The 18,025-nt window shown below is 39.4% G+C and overlaps 1 protein-coding gene across 2 annotated transcripts in view; it reads left to right on the top strand.

The window, feature by feature from the left end:
• The window catches only part of slc2a4rg (SLC2A4 regulator), a 35,638-nt gene extending 25,254 nt beyond the window's left edge, over nt 1-10,384 (top strand). The window contains exons 5-9 of one of the 2 annotated variants that reach the window (XM_005740449.1): nt 1,678-1,778; nt 3,225-3,498; nt 4,550-4,690; nt 6,603-6,730; nt 8,051-10,384. In XM_005740449.1, the coding sequence (XP_005740506.1) occupies nt 1,678-1,778; nt 3,225-3,498; nt 4,550-4,690; nt 6,603-6,730; nt 8,051-8,162 (756 nt within the window). In that variant the 3' untranslated portion in view covers nt 8,163-10,384. The remainder of the gene's footprint in view (nt 1-1,677; nt 1,779-3,224; nt 3,499-4,549; nt 4,691-6,602; nt 6,731-8,050) is intronic. The other variant, XM_005740450.1, reaches the window with a different exon arrangement.
• Nucleotides 10,385-18,025: the final 7,641 nt, after the last annotated feature.

The following is an 18,025-nucleotide window of genomic DNA, read 5'->3' as shown; positions in this document are numbered from 1 at the left end:
CTAGCCAGGTTAAATAACCTCTTACATATGGCCTGCCACTCTCTGGTTGTGTGGACGATTGATTATATTCTTGCTTTTACTTCACCTCCTCCGTTTTGTACTACAGAAGCAGTCCAGAACAGCAAAATGTTTTTGCTGTCAAGTAGCTTCCAATTGCCTTTTCAGTCCTTTCAGGGAAAGAGGTGGTAGGGTTTTATAACAATGAAAGAAAATCGGCAGACTGTGTAGGAATGAACAGCAGGAAGTAAGCATGCAAGGGATGCATAAAAATGAGGGCAGTTGGAGGGTATAAAGACGGAAAGGAGAACTGATGCACAGGGTAGCAGCAGAAGGAGAAATCAATCTCAATATTTCCTCCGGCCATACGGTGACAAAGGAGAGCTCATATACTGTATATGTGGGAGTTTGCAATTGAGCCTCCCTGGAGTGAGGCAGCAGTGAATATATGAAAACCATAGAGACTCCAAGGACATGCCATTCTATAGATAAGCAGACAGGAAATTAAGTAGGATGATGCTGGGGCAAGTATAGAAAAACAAGTTGTGTGGAAGTGGGCTTAAAGGTTGGCTAATTTGCTGGTTAGCTTTGTGTTGTGACATAGCTGTCACAAACTCTTAACAGCAACTACCCCCACTGGATTTTAGGCTGTCTGGTTTTTGTGCGGGCATTGAATTAAGAGGATTATTTAACATGACATTCACTGGTCTTAATGTTACTGTGGTAAGAGGCAAGAAAAACACTTTGAGAATTAAGTGATTTGTGATTGTTTGTAGGATTACAGATTAGCTTTGCTGTGTACTTTTTGTTGCAAACAGCTTCATGGGGTACATGCATAAAGCTAGCAGCAGTCAAAGAGTTTAGGAGTTTGGCCCCTTGTGTTTTTGAAGGGTTTAGGGGTAAGTGTATGCTGTAGGAGTCAGTGAGAAGTAGTTCAGAGGAATAGCGGTGCAGGAGAAAGTTAATGTAACTATTGTTAAAAACCTGCTTTAAACTCGCTTCTCTTGCCCTGCTTCCTCTGTCTCTCGTGCTCCCTCCCTCAGTTCTCTTCTTCTTGCCCTTTTTTCTCCAGAGGCTATTGGAAGGTAATAAAAGCACACACCCACTGTCTTTCACCCACTGTCTTTCATTAGCAGCAATGCAAGTCCCTGCCTGCTAAAGGGACAGCTGCCAGGGCCTGATATGTGGAAAAAGAAAATAAGTCAAAATAAAAAGTGGCAATCTATCTCTCATCAACTAACAGCTTCCCATTTAAATGAACTAAGGTCTTATGTTTTGTTCTTTTGTTGTTCTTTCTTTTGGTAAAATCACAAAAAAACAAGAGGATCAGCTATGAGAAAAATTTCCAAATTACACGTCTAGTTTTGTGAGAGGTCTTGAATGTTTTGTTAAACAGTGTGACCAGCCTTTTATGTAATCACCGAATTATTTCCTGTGCTATATATCCCCATTCCATCCCAAAGAGTTCCCACTGTACTCTTACTCTTTCTCAACAGAGCAGTTCTTATTGACGAGGCCACACAGGCCATCCCATGCATAACTGAGTTATGCAGAAAATGTGTTCATTTATTTATTGTTTTAATTGCAGCTTGATTCTCACTCAGAAACCAGAGCACAACTGCTAAGATTTTGCAACAGCCAGCTAACTTTAGTATTGTTTTTGGTAAACGTCTCTTGCAGAACTCAATGAAGGTCATGTTCAAGTGCTTGTGGAAGAACTGTGAAAAGGTCCTCAGCACCTCCTCAGGGATCCAGCGACACATCCGCACCATCCACCTGGGGTTAGTTGGTAGTCATCACAAAGTAAACCCACACAGTGTTGAGTTACTGCCTTCGGGGCTCAGCAGACCGTATTTGTGTAAAATATGACCAGATTACAGCTGCATATTCATGTTGTGCTGTCAGATGTTTAAAAAAATGATTAAATGATTAGAAAATTGTAGGCTCTCAAAGATAGTTTTTTTTTTTTTATATTGTGTGTATCATGCACTTAGCACCATGCTTTTCTTAGCTAAATACCTAAACATACACATGCCACCGTCATGTGTTTTATAATCTCAAGAGATCACACGGATATTCTTTTTTGTGAAGCTGTCATTGTTTAAAGCTGTGTTTTCTGTTTGTGTTAGTAATCTCTTTTCTGCAGCTCCAGATAATACTCCCATACCTTGTGATTTTAAAATAGTGTGGTAAGACAAGAAAAGTGACACACATTGCCACAGTTTGGATGGTGTCCAACTGGGCTATTGAATTACTGTGCCTCTGCACAGGTGCTCACAGGCACATTTGCTATCAAAAACCATTCAGCCATGGAACGTATGCAAAGGTTTACAAGTAAAACATTTTCATTTTCTGGCATGAATTTCTAACTGCTCAAAAATAAGATTTTTTTTTTTTAGGGGATTTAGACCTGCTGTGCAGATATAAATCCTGAAAATACAGGTGTTTAAGCCAAGACGCAAGTACAGCAAAGATAAATGATCTGTCTCAAAAGATAGAAAGACTAAATTGATTACACCAAAAAAGGCAGTGCTTGAAGGAAGATTCTACATTCTTAAGCAAAGGGCACATAAAAGGTTAGGTGAATATTACAAAAGGAAAAATGTATTCACATTGTATTCACATCACAAGTTTATGGAGGTGAATAATTATGACTGCAACTGTGCATTGCCCAGTTAAGACCAATTTTTCTCAGCTTAACCCATAATTTATTACAGTGCATGGAGATGTTGTTTCTTTTGCAAGACATCACATTATATTATATATGGTCAACTGGCATTGATGAGTCATGCTGTGGCTGTTTTTGCTGTGCAGCAGGTACGGCTTGGGTAATCAGAAACCACTAACAAGGCTTGAAAGTGATTTCATACCTTTATGCAATTCTAAGTTAAGAGAAAGAGACACTGTTACTCGAAGGATTATTTTCTCTTGTGGGCGTTGTACTTAGTTTTTGTTTTTGTTAGTTTAATTCCCAGCTTGTATGTTTAAGGACCTTTGCAGCACACTGGGTTATACTGCCCCCTTCTGTTGGAGAGAGTACACTTTTTCTTTTGTTATAATCAACAACTTGTCTATCCGTATTTATAGGTGTCTATCTTGATTCCGTCGTAATGTATTGAGAGCCTGTTTGTGGTTTCTTATCATTATCACTTGTATGTTTACAGTTTTTCTTAAAAAACAATTTAAATGTTTATTTTAAATCGGGAATATATAACTTTCCCCTGTAGGCGAAGCAGTGACTCTGACTACAGTGATGGAGAAGAGGACTTCTACTACTCAGAGATTGAGGTCAACATGGACAGCCTCACGGAGGGCTTGTCCAACCTCACACCCACTTCCCCAACCACAGCCGGTCCGCCGCCCATCTTCCCTCCACCGCTCACCGATGTCCCTCACTCCAAGCACATCAACATGAATGGTTCGCAGTGCCACGCCCCTTCACTGCTCAGTCAGTCAGCTCCCTCCACACTCTGCCACATCCGCACTGACCATGCCTACCAGGTAATTCACATTCAGCGCGAGACAAGACACACAGAATAGCTGAAGCTGCATTTAAAAAAATAATAAATAAATAAACCAAGACAAAACATTAAACATTTGGCATTCTACTAATCCAGGATTCAGTATTCTAATATGTGGAATGTGCAGAGGCAGTTTTTCAAATCAGTGAAAACAAACAAACAAACACAAACAAATAAATAAATGAATAAATAAAGAGGCCAGGGTGAGTTACTTAGCTCCTACGCCAGTGTGGGAGTATGTAACAAGGAGAGAAGCAAAACTTTCTGGCAAATATTGACAGAAGTTCATATGACGAATGAAGTCCAAATCCAGTTTTTGCTCATTTTGATATCAGAAAAGTTTTAGTTATTAGATCTTCAGCTCATGGTTAAAGTCCTGTGTAGTCCTGTTTTAGGTGTCTATGCCTTCTTAAACCTCTTCTCATTGGCCTTCCTTGCCTGTCTATGCGCCGTTTCTATTGACCCGTCCTTGAAGGTAAAATTACATGGTGTCAGCTGGAAGTTTGGTTAAAGTTTAAATACTTTAGGAATTCACAGAATTCAGTCCTTTTCATTGGCTTCAGGCAGGATCACACTTTTAGTTGCCATGACAACTGAATACACATATTAAAGAAACAGCAATGTTTCTTTTATGCAAAGAAACTGAATAGGACTACTTCATTTTCTCTGTATTGTACTGTATGCGTACTCTTTTATTTATCCTAACTTCATATTCTTCCTGCTCTTCCTTATACTGCCGTTTGTGCAATATTTTGCAAGTGCCTGCCAGTTTTGGTTAACTAAAGTTTTCACTCAAATCTTTTTATTTGTGTGAATTAAAAAATATCAGCAGTTTTGTTGTACATTTGTGATCAGTATTTAGTTTAAGGCACCTTTCAGATTAAAAGCTGAAGATATGCCTTCCTTTCTAATTTATACAACCTATTCCCTCTGTGATCTCTTATTTTCTGTTTCTCTTTGCTCATTTCCCATCCCTTCTCGTTTCTGTTGTGTCTTCTCCTGGCTATGTGGGGTGGCTGTCCATGTTCCAGGCCACCGCTCCAGTGAGTATCCCAGTGGGTCCTGAGCTGGCTGGGATAGGCAGTGGTAATGGGATCGGGCCTGGAACTGGGACTGGCAATGGCATCAGTGTGTCGTGGCAGTCCCCTCCTGTCATTTTTAAAGGCATCCCGGTGAGTGAGGCTTTATCTCACAACCCTTTTAACTTCATCTTAACTTCTCCACTGCTCTTTTCATGGAAGCTTTTTTCACTTTTTTGTTTTTCCTGTCCTTGCTTCTTTACGCTATGTTCTTTTTATACAGAGAAGTGTCAGTCTTTGTTTCTGTACCTAAAGCAGTTGACGACTCTGTTGGTTTCAAATGATCATTATCTAATACAATTTGTTTGCTCAGTGCAATGGCTATAACATGATGCCAACAGAGTTTACCACCACTTTGAATGAAGGCTCGATTGCACAACCAGCAAAAGAAAAGCAGAGTTCTTTTGTCTTCCACTGTAGATAGTGGTAGCTTTCCCACTGGTAGGAAAAATTGGAGCTGGAAGAAGGAGCAGAGTAATTATGGAAAGGCAGTTTCCCCTGTTTTGTTACGGTTGTGTTGCAGAGAACTTTTAAGTCATGCTCGTGCCAGTGTCTGAACCAAACAAATGCAAAATTTAAATGTCATTTGTATATTTGTGATAAACCTGTGTGTGTGTGTTTTATAGGTGTTGCACAGTACACTGCTCCACAAAGTGATCTTGTTGCTCTTAGTAATCAAAAACAGTGAGAAACATAGACATAAAAAAATGACTTTTTAGATTGGTATTTTGTTGTTGTATTTTTAATTTCTTTGGGTATATCAAATGAACATTAATTCTGCATTAAAATGCAAAGAAAAGACTGCTATTTTTACTTTTCACTTCAGAAATATATGTAATTTGCCAAAGGGTGCTCAGACCACTGAACAATATGTTCACCTGCCACTTCATTAGGTACGCCTTGCTAGTACTGCGTTGCTCTCTTTTGTCTGTAGAAGTGCCTAATTTTTTATGGCATAGATTCAATGAGGTGATGGAAACATCCCTCTGACATTTTAGTGCATATTGGCATGATGGCATACTACGGGTGCTGCAGATTTGTTGGCTGCACATCCATGATGTGAATCTCCACCATATCCCACTACCTTTATTGGATTGAGATCTGATGACTGTGGAGGCCCTTTGAATACAAAGAACTCACTGTCCTGTTTAAGAAACCAGTTTGAGATGATTTGACCTTTGTGACATGCTGCATTATCTTACTGGAAGCAGTCATGATAGAATTGGTTCACCAGAATCCTGAAGAGATTGACGTGATCAGAAACAATACTCAGCAATACTCATGTCATGCTGTTTTAGTTATGATTAGTTTGATTAGTTTGATACTATGGAACCCAAGTATAGCAACACGCCATTACACCATCAGTAGCAGCCTGAACTGTTGATTTAATATTAATATTAATAATTTAGATTTGTATAGCACCTTTCAAGAAACCCAAGGACACTTTACAAAAGAGTATAAATAATCAAAAAGTCTAGAGGTTGAAGGCTTTGTTGAAGTGATGAATTTTAAAAAGTTTCTCAGGAGTCCAGTGATAGAAGGCGGCATGCTTTCATGCTGTTTAACCTGTTAGCAGTCGGACGTACCGCCCACGGTACATTGGATGGTTTAGGGGACTAATTGTAAATTTGTAGGACTGCTAAGGGGTTAAGCCGAAATCACACTCTACGATCTGCAGGCAGCAGAAATTGGCAATCATCAGACCAGCTGACATTGTTCAAATCTTGTGTTATCCAATTGTTCTTTTTTTGTCCTATTATTAACTAACAGGAGTGACACGATGTGGTCTTGTGCTACACTAAGGTACTGTAGTTCATTAAGACAGGGGCAGAAAAATCCAGGTTGTGTCTTTCTGTTTTTCAGCTGTCATCATTGTGTGGTTGTAACTGTATAAACATCATGTGTCTGTTCAATCAGTATTTGATATCTGATCATTTCTCTTGATGAAGCTGGTCTGCTCTCTGTCAGTATGATATTGAGTATTGACTTAATGACTCTTTTACAGGGGGCAACAACTCATGTTCGTACAGTTAGCATTGGAGAAAAGCGGCAGCCAGCACCTAGCTCACACGCCATTGTTAACAAGAACCACCCACTGATTATGCCATCGCCTAAATCAACACAAGGAGCCAGGTATGCATCCACAATTTACTTTGAGTGCTGATTAAGTCTGCTTGAGTCAAAGTACTAAAAGTACTTTTGCTTCATAGGAAGAATGTTTGGGATTTTAAACTGTTGGTCAGCTGGTGCTTTTCTGTGTGAAGTGTGCGTGTGTGTTCTAAAGGTGTTATAAATTGGTTATAGGTGTGGATGGGAGTGTGAATGACTGGCTCTTTCTCTCTGTGTTTGCAGATTCAGCATTTGATATCAAATGTGAAATCTTTTCTTTCTTTTGCATTTTTTTCTTACTTTTGCTTACAAATATATACAGTAAAAAGCATCTACGTAGCATCTGGGTTATAAAAATTAAACCTGCATTCTATCTAAAGGCCACCAGATGGCGAAAGCTGTGGTTGCTAAAAGACTTATGGTTCTATAGAAATCTATGGGGAAATGACTCTCTGTTTTGACCTTTGTAAATACTTTCCTGGTGCGTTTATGGGCTCACTCACCTGTTTTAGCTCATACTGAAGTTAAAAAATAAGATTTTGAAAATCTTGGCCATACTGTAAAAAATGGAGCATTATCAATGGTATGAAACCGTGTAGTCATTGGCTAACAACTTGGAAAACACAAGTCAATAGCCGACAAAGCACATGGTTTCACAGTCAGACGTGCCCCTCCTTGTCAGATGGCAAGAAACGCTCATTTCGAGGGTGTAAAACTGGACTTCAGAAACCAGTTGGTGACGTCATGGTACCTACGTCCACCTTTTTTTAATTGTCTATGCTTTCAACACACTTCCCATTAGTTCCCTTAGAGGAGTCTGCAGGAAGTCCATGCAAACTCCTCAGGCTGGGAACTAAAATGAAAAATTGTGGCTATTGTAGCTACAAAGCTATTATCATTTCAGTGGGTCACAGTAGGTTAAATGAATAAAACTGCTGCTTGCACTAATATACTTTCTGAAACGTGAATGTGTGAATGTGATTACATTCGTACCAGTGTGATGTTATTGCGCTGGGTATTTAATTCTGCCGATAAGTAGTTTGACTGTTTTAAATTCTTATAATGGCGTTTGGATCATATGTGTAATTATAATTGTGCACCGCCAAAAGCCTGCGTTACTCTTCAAGGTGCTGAACCATGTCAGATATTACATGTGTATAGGTATAATAATATCGGCCTCTTCAAAAATGGTGTTCTTGTACTGAATCACTGAATTATTTAAAAGAGAGATACTGTACCTACTCACCTTTAAGCACATTGTACGTATATGTATGCTGTTTGCCCATGTGTGTGTCTGGATGTCTATGTGCATGTCCTTATGCTGTCACATCTGCTGTTACCAAGGAAACCCCGTGGGGAGGCGAAGAAGTGCCGAAAGGTGTACGGCATGGAGAAGAGAGACATGTGGTGCACAGCCTGTCGTTGGAAAAAGGCCTGTCAGAGATTCACCGACTAATAAAGTCCCCTTCCTCGGTCTGCGATATGAGCTCTTCCCCTCTAGGAGCGACAGCGAGGTGGACACTTCCACTGAGGAAATAAGGGGAGTCTCTTCACAATGGAGTTCTCAGCACTGCTTCCTCCAGCCCAGCAGTGGGTTTCGCCTTCACTCTTTTCCGTTTCCAAACACAAAGACAAAACAAAACTGATGCTTCAAAACAAACATTTTAAAAAAACTTCTCGAGAGAGAGAGAAAAAAAATCTTTATGCAGGTTTGGATACTTTGTTCTAAGACTGAAACATTTTCACTCTGTTGAGTTAAGGAAAAAAAGAAACATTTAAATTTGATTATAAGCCTTTTGATTTGAGTTTTTGTTTTCAAATTGCTTCAACTCAAGGCATTGTTTAAAGACTACAAATAAGCTTTTGGGTATGCTCTGTTGTTTATCAGAAGAGCATCATGCAAGCTACTGTTTTTGAGTCGGATCATGGGTTAACACCTGATGTGCTTTGTAAGACCTCTGTAGCATATCTGTTTCTCAGTGTCACTGTTTAAGGGACTCCAAACCTACCAGGTGCAAAAAGCCTGTTCACTTACAGCCAGCAGATTTGGCGTAAGCTCTAACATCTCTGTCTTCAGCAGTCTGGCTGACTGCATGTCGAAATGCGTTTTGTCCAGTATCAAACAACTAGTTTGTTACACAGATTCAGAGTAGCCAAACAGCTATATTTGTTTTGCAAAGCTGCACAAAAACCCTTCACACTAAGTGGTACAAAAATATTTCCTGTGATGCACCAAAATGTTTTCAAGATATGTATTTCCCTCTGTTCTTCTCTCTACTTTTAGAAATATGCACCTTCTTTTAAAGTGTCACGGTAACAAAAAAAAGTGGACATCTGTTTCTTATACTGTGTAGTTTATTTTCAGCAATGAGTTGCTGACGCAACAAGTAGATTCACTGTGCAATTGGCAGAGTTGCAGGATTGATTATCATCTGTCTTGCTTTGTGGTTGAGTTGAGGCTGAAAGGCTGATAGTTTTTTCTTCTAACAGCTGATGCTCTTAAAGAGATTGTTTACCACGACGATACGTGAATGAGAACTGCCCTTTGAAACTTTAACTTACAGTCTGACTTATTATCTGACTTGATTGCCACCTGATGATGACAATCAGGCGCTCTAATTCATATTCTTACAGTTTTAAGAGGACAGGTTACTCACTCTGCCATATTTGGAATAGTTAGCATTAACCAGCATTGCACACCAGAGTTAATTTCATAGGTCTGAAATTATCTTTTGCTCTGGTGTAACATTTGGAAATAAATAAGCAGGATTAAGTCAAGTCAGTGCGGGGCAGGGTTTTTGTAGATTGACTGATTTATGTAAACAATTAATGTAGCAATATTTTACCAAAATGAAGTCTTACTTTTCAGATTAGGCCTATAAGAGTAAAGGAGAGGCCAAGGTTTCCATGCTTTAGATAAAATATAAGTGGGAGATTTTTAGAAGGTTAAATTCTTTATTGTTCTTTTTTTCCGCTCAACATAGCCCCTTTAAGGACGTTTTACATCACTACTGGAAATTTAAAGTAAATGGTTACGTCTTAAAATCCCATTTATCTGAAATAAGCAACAGAGAGCAAAATAAAAACAAGATATTTTTTAGGTTGTCCCTGTTTAAAGGTTAACTAGCTTTAAATTGTGAGCTTCAAGGGCAAAAAGCACTTATAATTGACAAATAAATGACATGAGTAATCTATGTAGTGATCTGTTTTTGATATTAATTTAAAAAAAAAAAATCAGGAACAATTGTTAAGAGTGCATTATTATTTATGCATATTCCCCTTCCCTGTTCATAGTGTACATCTCTCATCAGGTTTCTCAGAGCTGGCTGAGGTATTTTTTAGATTTAGATGACTGAGATGAAAGATAATCTTCTAAAGATACTTCCCATTAACCATTGAGCCAAATAAAAGTGCCGACATTCTTAGTGACAAAATAAAGGTTTCTGGCAAAACTTCACCTACTTTCACAGAAAAGAAGGTGAAGTCTGAAAGTGAGTAAGGCGTCATGAGCTCTTGTAGTTGACCCATGTGTCAGGATGTGACTGTTGAAAGTGTTGCTGGATCTTCTGTGTAGTTTGTAATATCTCCTATTCTTTGGACTGCTAATTCTGATACAACCCAACTCCATTAAGAAGAAAAAACTTTTAACTGGTAACTTTTTTCTCTCTCAGAGACATAAAACAGATATATATTTTTCCTTTTCTTTTCTTTTTTTTTTTTGAGATTCAACTCTGTGTTTATTGTTAGCAGATTTTATATGCAGCTCGGCAGCATGCCCTCGACTCTCTAAGCGACACTGCCTTTACCTGATCTCAGTAGAAATGTATGACAAACAGAGTGCCTGTCCTCTATATGAGAATGCAATCTTTGAACTGTCTCCTTGACTGAGGTACAGGATGACTTCAGACATCTGTCGCCATAGAAACACCTGTGCTGTCCTTTGTCATCGCAGAGTCGCATGTGCTGTCTGTTGTTGGTTGATGCCACATTAGAGTGAGAGAAACAATTACTTTATCTCCTGAGTTCACTCACTTACAAAGAAATGAACAGATTTTTATGGTAGTTACATTTTAATGGAGACAGACAGAATATCAACCAAAAAACCCCAACAAAAAACCCACATTACATAAAAGTTTGCATGTAAAACATGACTTAGTACTCGATGGACAAACCCTTGCTGACAAGCACAGCGGTAAGACGTTACTTGTAGTTGGTCACCAGGTTTGCACACATCTCAGGAGAGATTTTGGCTCACTCCTCTTTACAGAAACTCTAAATCCACTCAGTTTTCTTGGCCTCTGTTTGGCACTTTAAAGCTCAATTTCAGCTTCAGTTCCCTCCACAGATTTTCTCTAGGACTGAGGTCTGGAGACTAGCTAGGCCACTTCATTCATTTGTTGCCTTGCCGGTATATTTTGGGTCATTGTCATGCTGCAAGACTCATCCACGAGCCATCTTCAGTGTTCTGGCTGACTGATGGAGGCTCTCTTCCAAAATTTTACAGTACACATCCTTGTCCATTGGCCCCTTTAATGCGGTGAAGTTGACCTGTGCTCTTAGCAGAAAGACAGCACCAAAGCATAATGTTTCCACCTCTGACTGTGGGGATGGTTTTCTTTGAGTGATACTCAGCATTTCTGTTCCTCCAAACATGACAGGTTGCGTTGATGCCTCACTGCAGCACTTTCTCCAAAGCTATAGGGATAAAGGACTATCTCTAACTGATTGGCTGTAATCTGTATGCCACATGGGCACATAGCCAATCTGTTGGAGCCTGAACTCTGGCTGGGTTGTAGGAGATGCTTATTTCACTCACTGATTGCAAATAAATTTATGATGTTTATGTAATGTTGGTGTTTTTTTTGGGGGGGGGGTTTGTTTTGGGGGTTTTTTTGGGTTTTTTTTGGTTGGTTGGTATTCTCCCTTAAAAATTAGCCACTGTTTATTTCTTTGTAAGTGAGCAAACTTGTAAATACAGCAAGGGATGAAATAATAATTTCCCCCACTGTGTATGGTAGCACTTCCCCCTTCTAGCATTAAACACACACGAGCACTTATTGTTGTTATTGAACATTAATTTCCCCACCTTTTAAAAGAAAAGCATTATTCCAGTGGCATCTCACATAAGCTAGGTCAGCAGGCCTCTAACGTCAGAAAATTAACCATTTCACCAAGTGCCAATGAAGAGAACACAAAAAGGAAAAGATATACTGAACTAATCAAGTTGCACTAGGTTGCACTGTGCAAAGACGCGTTTTTATAACTGAAAATTTTATATACGAAACTTTTTAAGTGAAAGGGGTATTTTGTTTTGGGCGGGGTCGTGGGTGGGAGGCGTATCGTCACTGCCTGATGGAATAAATGGGGTGTCAGGGGCAGGGGTCGCGAACCTCTGCGGTTCCCCATTATTAGCACGTGATCCTGAGAGTCAGTGTCTTGCACTCTGTGTCAGAGTTGTTGTACTAAACACGGCAGTGCTGCCAGCTTTAGGAGCGTGGTACTGGAAGTACAGTGAGGTACTCGGTAGTCACTTTGCCTTTCCTTGGAAGAGTGCCAAGGGATGAACGCAGCACCAGCCTTGTCTCAGTGATGGGAAAACACCAGTTTTAGCCAGTAGCTACACATTATCAGCTTGATAACAAATGCTTTACAGTGTTTTATTGCCTGGAGTTTCTTTTCACAGTACAATTTTTATCCACAAAGCTCAGCCTTGTGCTTCCTTTACTTAAAAACAAGTTCCTGCTTCTTTACATTTTGCTGAAAAAAGTAACATGTACATATGTTATTAGTGCTGGATACCACTTTTTTATTTTGTATCCTTCGCTGAGCTTTGGGTTAGTGTCAAATGCACCCCATTTGAGCTCTTTCTCTCTCTCTCTCTCTCTCTCTCTCTCCTCTACTCTCTGCTCTTCTATCTTTCTCTCTCATTCTCTCTCTCTCTCTCTCTCTCTCTCTCTCTCTCTCTCTCTCTCTTTCTCCTCCCCATCCGCAGTGCAAGCACTTTCAGATTCCACCAACAGCGGTTACAGGCCAGCGCTTTAGCTGGCAGAGAATGGGACTTTTAGCACATGTTAAGCTAGTATGACCCTCTGCCTGCCACAGAGGCAGGTTTTTTGTTTTTTCTTAAGTTGCACTAAACTGGCGTGTGAGGGTAAGTCCCTAGACTTGTTTTATTAGGAGTTTTGTTCTTGGAGTGAATCTTGGGTAAAAACATGGGAACAAAATTGCTCTTGTGTTAGACAAGAGAACATTTGTGGTGACAAGATCAGCTATTACCCCTTTTCAGCTACATAATGAGAGATGGAGATTGAAGTTGACTGTTTGTGGGTGTGCACATTAGCAGTAGATGGAAAGCAGTGACGATATACATGGTTTTGTGCATTTTCAGGGCTTTTTTGTACATATGCAACATAAAGAGAACCGTGAGGTTGTTGTGGGTTTTTTTTTTCATATATCGCTTTTCTTTTGTTTGTTGTAACTGTCATATGAAAAGGAATTTTTTTTACAGTACCGAATGTTTTTCTTTCATTTTTAAAGTTGTTTGAGAAGTTATAGTGAACAGATTCAATGTATATTGTAGCTTAGAGGCAAAGGGGAGAAAAACAAAACATGTTGAATGTAAAACCTATAAAAAAAAAAAAGTATAAAGTCTTTTTTTTGTTTTGTTCTTGTTGTTGTAATAGTTGCTGGCTAGTTGGTATTGGCCTGTAGTGAACCTTTAACATGTCCTGATTTTTGGTATCCAAATCTTTAACACCCACAGACAGCTGTTGCCGCAGTGCTAAATCATATAAAATGGCACGACCTTGCAGTATTGCTTTACTATCCTACTTTGTGCAATGAAACGCTTTACAATGGAACAAGAACTAACTTGCTTTTTGGTGACGTTCACACTGTTGCTGTTCTTTTACCCTGGCAGTTTTTTTTGTTTTTCTGTGTGGTTATCATTGTCAGAGGTGTTGTTTGTGGATTTGATGTTAAGTTTTTTGTTAGGCAGGATAACCTTCATCATGGGGCACCATGGAAATTTTTGATCCTGCCTTGCACATTCCAATAGATGGCATGCTTTTAGTGTCTTCCAACTTCTCACATAAAAACAAACAAAAAACAAAAAAACATATCCTTTCCACTTCCTTTTTACTACAGCGATTTTCCCGATCACCTTTTCCACTTCCTGTTCTTGTCCTGTCCAGCTTTATTGTGGTCACACCCAAGCCTTTACCCAGTATATTAAGCTAAACTAAACCCTTGAAATGTGCATCAGAAAGCCTTTGTTTTGCTGTTGTTTTGTTCTTTTTTTGTTTTTTTCAATTACGTCAAAATTGATGTGGTGCTTTTGTGAATGTCGTCTGTAAACCAGCAGCAGCAAAGCCAATAGATCTCCTTCCAAATCAAATGTAATGCATTGCAATGGCAGCTCTACACAGTTCTCTGCTTCTTCTACTACTTTGCTGTGTTGTTTGTCTGGGAGTTTACCCCGTCTGTCACTTCTCTCATCCGATGACCTATTTTTTCCCCGTACCATCTCGTGTTTTTACTGAGCCTTACGCTGGCTGGCATAAAAACCAACCTTTGCTTTTTATTTCTCGATTGATTGATTGATTGTCTGGTTGAGTTTGAGGTTATTTTGCATGTCTAGTATCGCTCATTTCCCCCCCCCCTTTTTTTTCTTTTTCGTTAGGAGATACAACACTGAAGGGTTTTATGTGTTAGATTTCCCCTCCAAGTATCCAATAACCCAAGGCTGATGTAGTCTGTTTTTCACCAGATGTAAAAATGCTCATTGCAGCCCGTAACACACACAAACACACAGTGCTAAGAGCATTTTGTGGGAAACTTGACGTCAGTCTCGGGTCTTCACTGGAGGGCAAGATTTCTCCTGTGTGTGGGCTTGGCCTCTGGTCCTCATCAGCAGTCCCACGCACATGGAGGAAGCACTTTCTGAGGAGTGGTGCACTCAAGGAGTATTTGTGTGAATGTCAAGCTCATGACGAGAGCTTGGAAAGATGGATGAAACATGTATGATGTCGATAATGTGATCTCTGTGATGTAATGTGACAGAAAGGAAAATAAAACCTAAATGGAAGCAGCCTTGTCATTGGGTTCATTTGTTTATATGAAGATGACTATGACTATCGAAGTGTAAGCTTCAAAGGCAACAGTGGATTCATTCCTTCTGCTTTTGCTACCTCGGCTGTCTTTTGACTTGTGTATTCCTCCCCCTTGTGGACAACAGGTGGTGTGACAGCACCATTGCTATTAGCTGTGTTCATGAAAACAAAAGGCACAGCACACACTGGTCACTTCTTTACAGCAGCAATTTCAAAATTTATTGAGACTGATTGGTTTTTGCAAATTATAGTCAAGCTAATTCTTCCACTAAACATGAATTAGAAAGAGGCTTGGACGGCTGGCGGGCCTGTCCCAACATCAAAACAGGAGGCTCATGGTTGACTGTAAAAATGTTTTGTGATCAGTACTATCAACCAAAAAAATATCAGCACAAGAGCACTTAAAATCTGCCCAAAACAAAACAGGTGTAAAAACAGGACAGGTTTTTTTTTGATTATTTAGCACATTTTGTTACAAACACAGGATTATGATAATATAAAGTCAGCATCATATTGAACAATATTCCCAATGAAAATAAACAAACCTCAAGCTTCAAGTGCGACCTTTTACAAATCAGAGACCCTCTGAAACTTGAGGGAGAAAATAAATAATATATAATAGTAATATAAATTTATATATATGAAGGTATACACACATCACTCTTAGTAGAAGAACAAAATCTAAAGTAAAAAGCGCCAATTTTGAAATATAGTATAATATAGATATACCCATATCTATGGCTTCATGATTTGCACGTGTGAATCAAGCTATACAGGCTAAATGAGGATTGCAATTTGTACATGTCTAAGAATACCCATATTCATCTGCAATAGAGCAAAAAATTCCAGTTTTGCATCGTGTGGAATGAGACAGTTGTGTGCAGATGCCGAAGATGCCGCTTTGGTATGACAAAATGAACATAGGCATGCAGTTAAGACCACAGAATCAGGGCACAAAAGGTCATCAACACACAGTGGGAAGGAGAATCTGGTCGCCCATCATGATTTGTCTCTTTGAAGTTTTCAAAATCCTCGAACGTTTCGGCCCTCTAATCTGATCGGTCGCATCTCGATAATCTCTATCCATTGAGTTACAAATATTCAGTCGTCTCTTGGAAACAAACACTCTTGCAAGCACACAGGTGAAATGTCATTGAGGCACATATTGAGGGGTTGATGGCAGACGTTTTCCTGAAGTACAACCCAGAATGAGGAAGAAGACGTACAGTACAGATCGTGAGAAGAGCGCGGGGGCCGGGGGAGTCACACATACATCCAGATGCCTCTCAGGGGCCAAAACAGCACCACAGGACAGAGATTTGCCACCGATTATGGGCTCCTTCCACACCCACCATTGACATTCATAAACATATTCTACCCCATTGTCTTTCTTCTTTTTTTTTCACCCCAGAAAAGTACAACTGTTTGATAAGTGGGTCAAACAAAAGCACAATAAATAATGCAAATAAAATAAAGATATCTGTCAGACATAAAGAAAGCATCACAAATCTCACTGTACTGAGAGTCTCTCAGCAGGGGCTGATGGGAAGTGCAGTCCATGGCACCTACAGAAGAGGCCAAATGTGTGCGACCAGCACTGGCAACAAAATGTTTCCCAGAGTTACTACTGCAGCACTCTTTCCCTTTATGTAAATGAACTGGGGTCAAGCCAGGAAAGCACTGACATATAGGAATACAGCATGTGGACTCAACGCTCTACTGTCCGATAGACGTGTTTCGTCTGCACATTGCATTTCTACTTGATTGCGTGTCATCAAAGGCGTGAGACACAGCAGTAGCCAGAAAAAAGAAAGGAAAAAGAATCAGCCTGGTTTTAGGATGCGGTCTTCAAAAGCTAGCTGGTCCTTTCACACAGCCCTTCATATTCACAATAATACCATAACGTGCACTTTTTTGTTTTTTGTTTTTCCAAACTGTGACGAATAATGACAGGTTCAAAAAAATAAAAACAACCCAACAACAAAACTGTTTACCACAACAATAAATCCAGAAGCACCTGCACACACAGACCGTGAAACAAAAGCACTTTATGTATACAAATTACTAGATTGTTTTTGGTTCGATATTAATCAATTAGTGTACATTAGTGATGCAAAAGCATGTGCTGAATACATGTTTCAATCAATATCTAACAGAGATGTTTGACAGTGAATGTGTTTTCCCCCCTGGTAAAAAAAAAAAAGAAGAAGAAATGAAAATAAAAATAAAAGCAAATACGACAGAGAAAGCATAAACTGGCACAATAAAAGATTGATAAAAGCCCCATGGCTTGCTGTCCACAACAAGGCAAAGTATAAAAGCTTTTTTTTTCTTATACAAGATATAAAATATCCAAAAAAAAGAAGAACACACCATAAAGCTTAGCATCCAGCACTTAATAATAATTAATAATAGTAACATCAACGACAAGTAATCATAGTTCTGATATTCATAATAATAAGACATGTCATCTGACTCACTTGAATTGTCAACTTTGCCGAAAACAAACAAACCAAAAAACAAAACAAAACATGGAAATAATCTTAAGAACTGAATATAGAATATCTTTTGGCCACTGGACACTCATCCTTGCATACAAGCAGCCATCCTGTTCCACTCAACACGTACAGAGAGGGCAAGAGCAAGGGAAGGACTTCTGAAAATTAGGAATCCACAAATAAACAAACAGGTTTCTCAATAAATAGCTGTCAAACAAAACAAAGTCAAATTACACTTTCTGCAAAGAGCAAACTCTGAATTTCAAGCACAATTCTGCAATTCTTCTTTTTTTTTTTAACCTTGCAAAGCCAGAGAAAGCATATCAGCAAAAGAATCGTGGAAAGAGTCTGCATATTCTGATTCCAGCAAGTGGAATTACATGACTCACTTAAAACGCGCACACGGCAAACGAACAAACCAAAAAGAAATTTACACAAAGGCAGCTCCTCCTTAAGTGTGAGAGACTTAGCTCTCAGGTCCTATCGTCACAACCTCCAGTGTGAGAGAATCTGGACCAGAGAAAGCGAGAGAGAAGGAAAGAGTTATTAGTGTAGAGCATCCACTGTGTGCTTGAATTGATTTTAAAAACAGGAAGCAGAAACTGATGTCCACTCTGTGGGTGAAGACGGCTGAAACGCTAAAAAGCATCTTTCGGTCTCTCTGTCTCTCTCTGTCTCGCACAGCCTACAGCCCCTTTTAAATTTCCACC

The sequence above is a fragment of the Pundamilia nyererei genome, unplaced genomic scaffold, assembly GCF_000239375.1.
Source record: "Pundamilia nyererei isolate P.nyererei 1_Seehausen unplaced genomic scaffold, PunNye1.0 scaffold00100, whole genome shotgun sequence".
Lineage (NCBI taxonomy): Eukaryota > Metazoa > Chordata > Actinopteri > Cichliformes > Cichlidae > Pundamilia > Pundamilia nyererei.
This window is presented reverse-complemented; position numbering and strand designations above follow the sequence as displayed.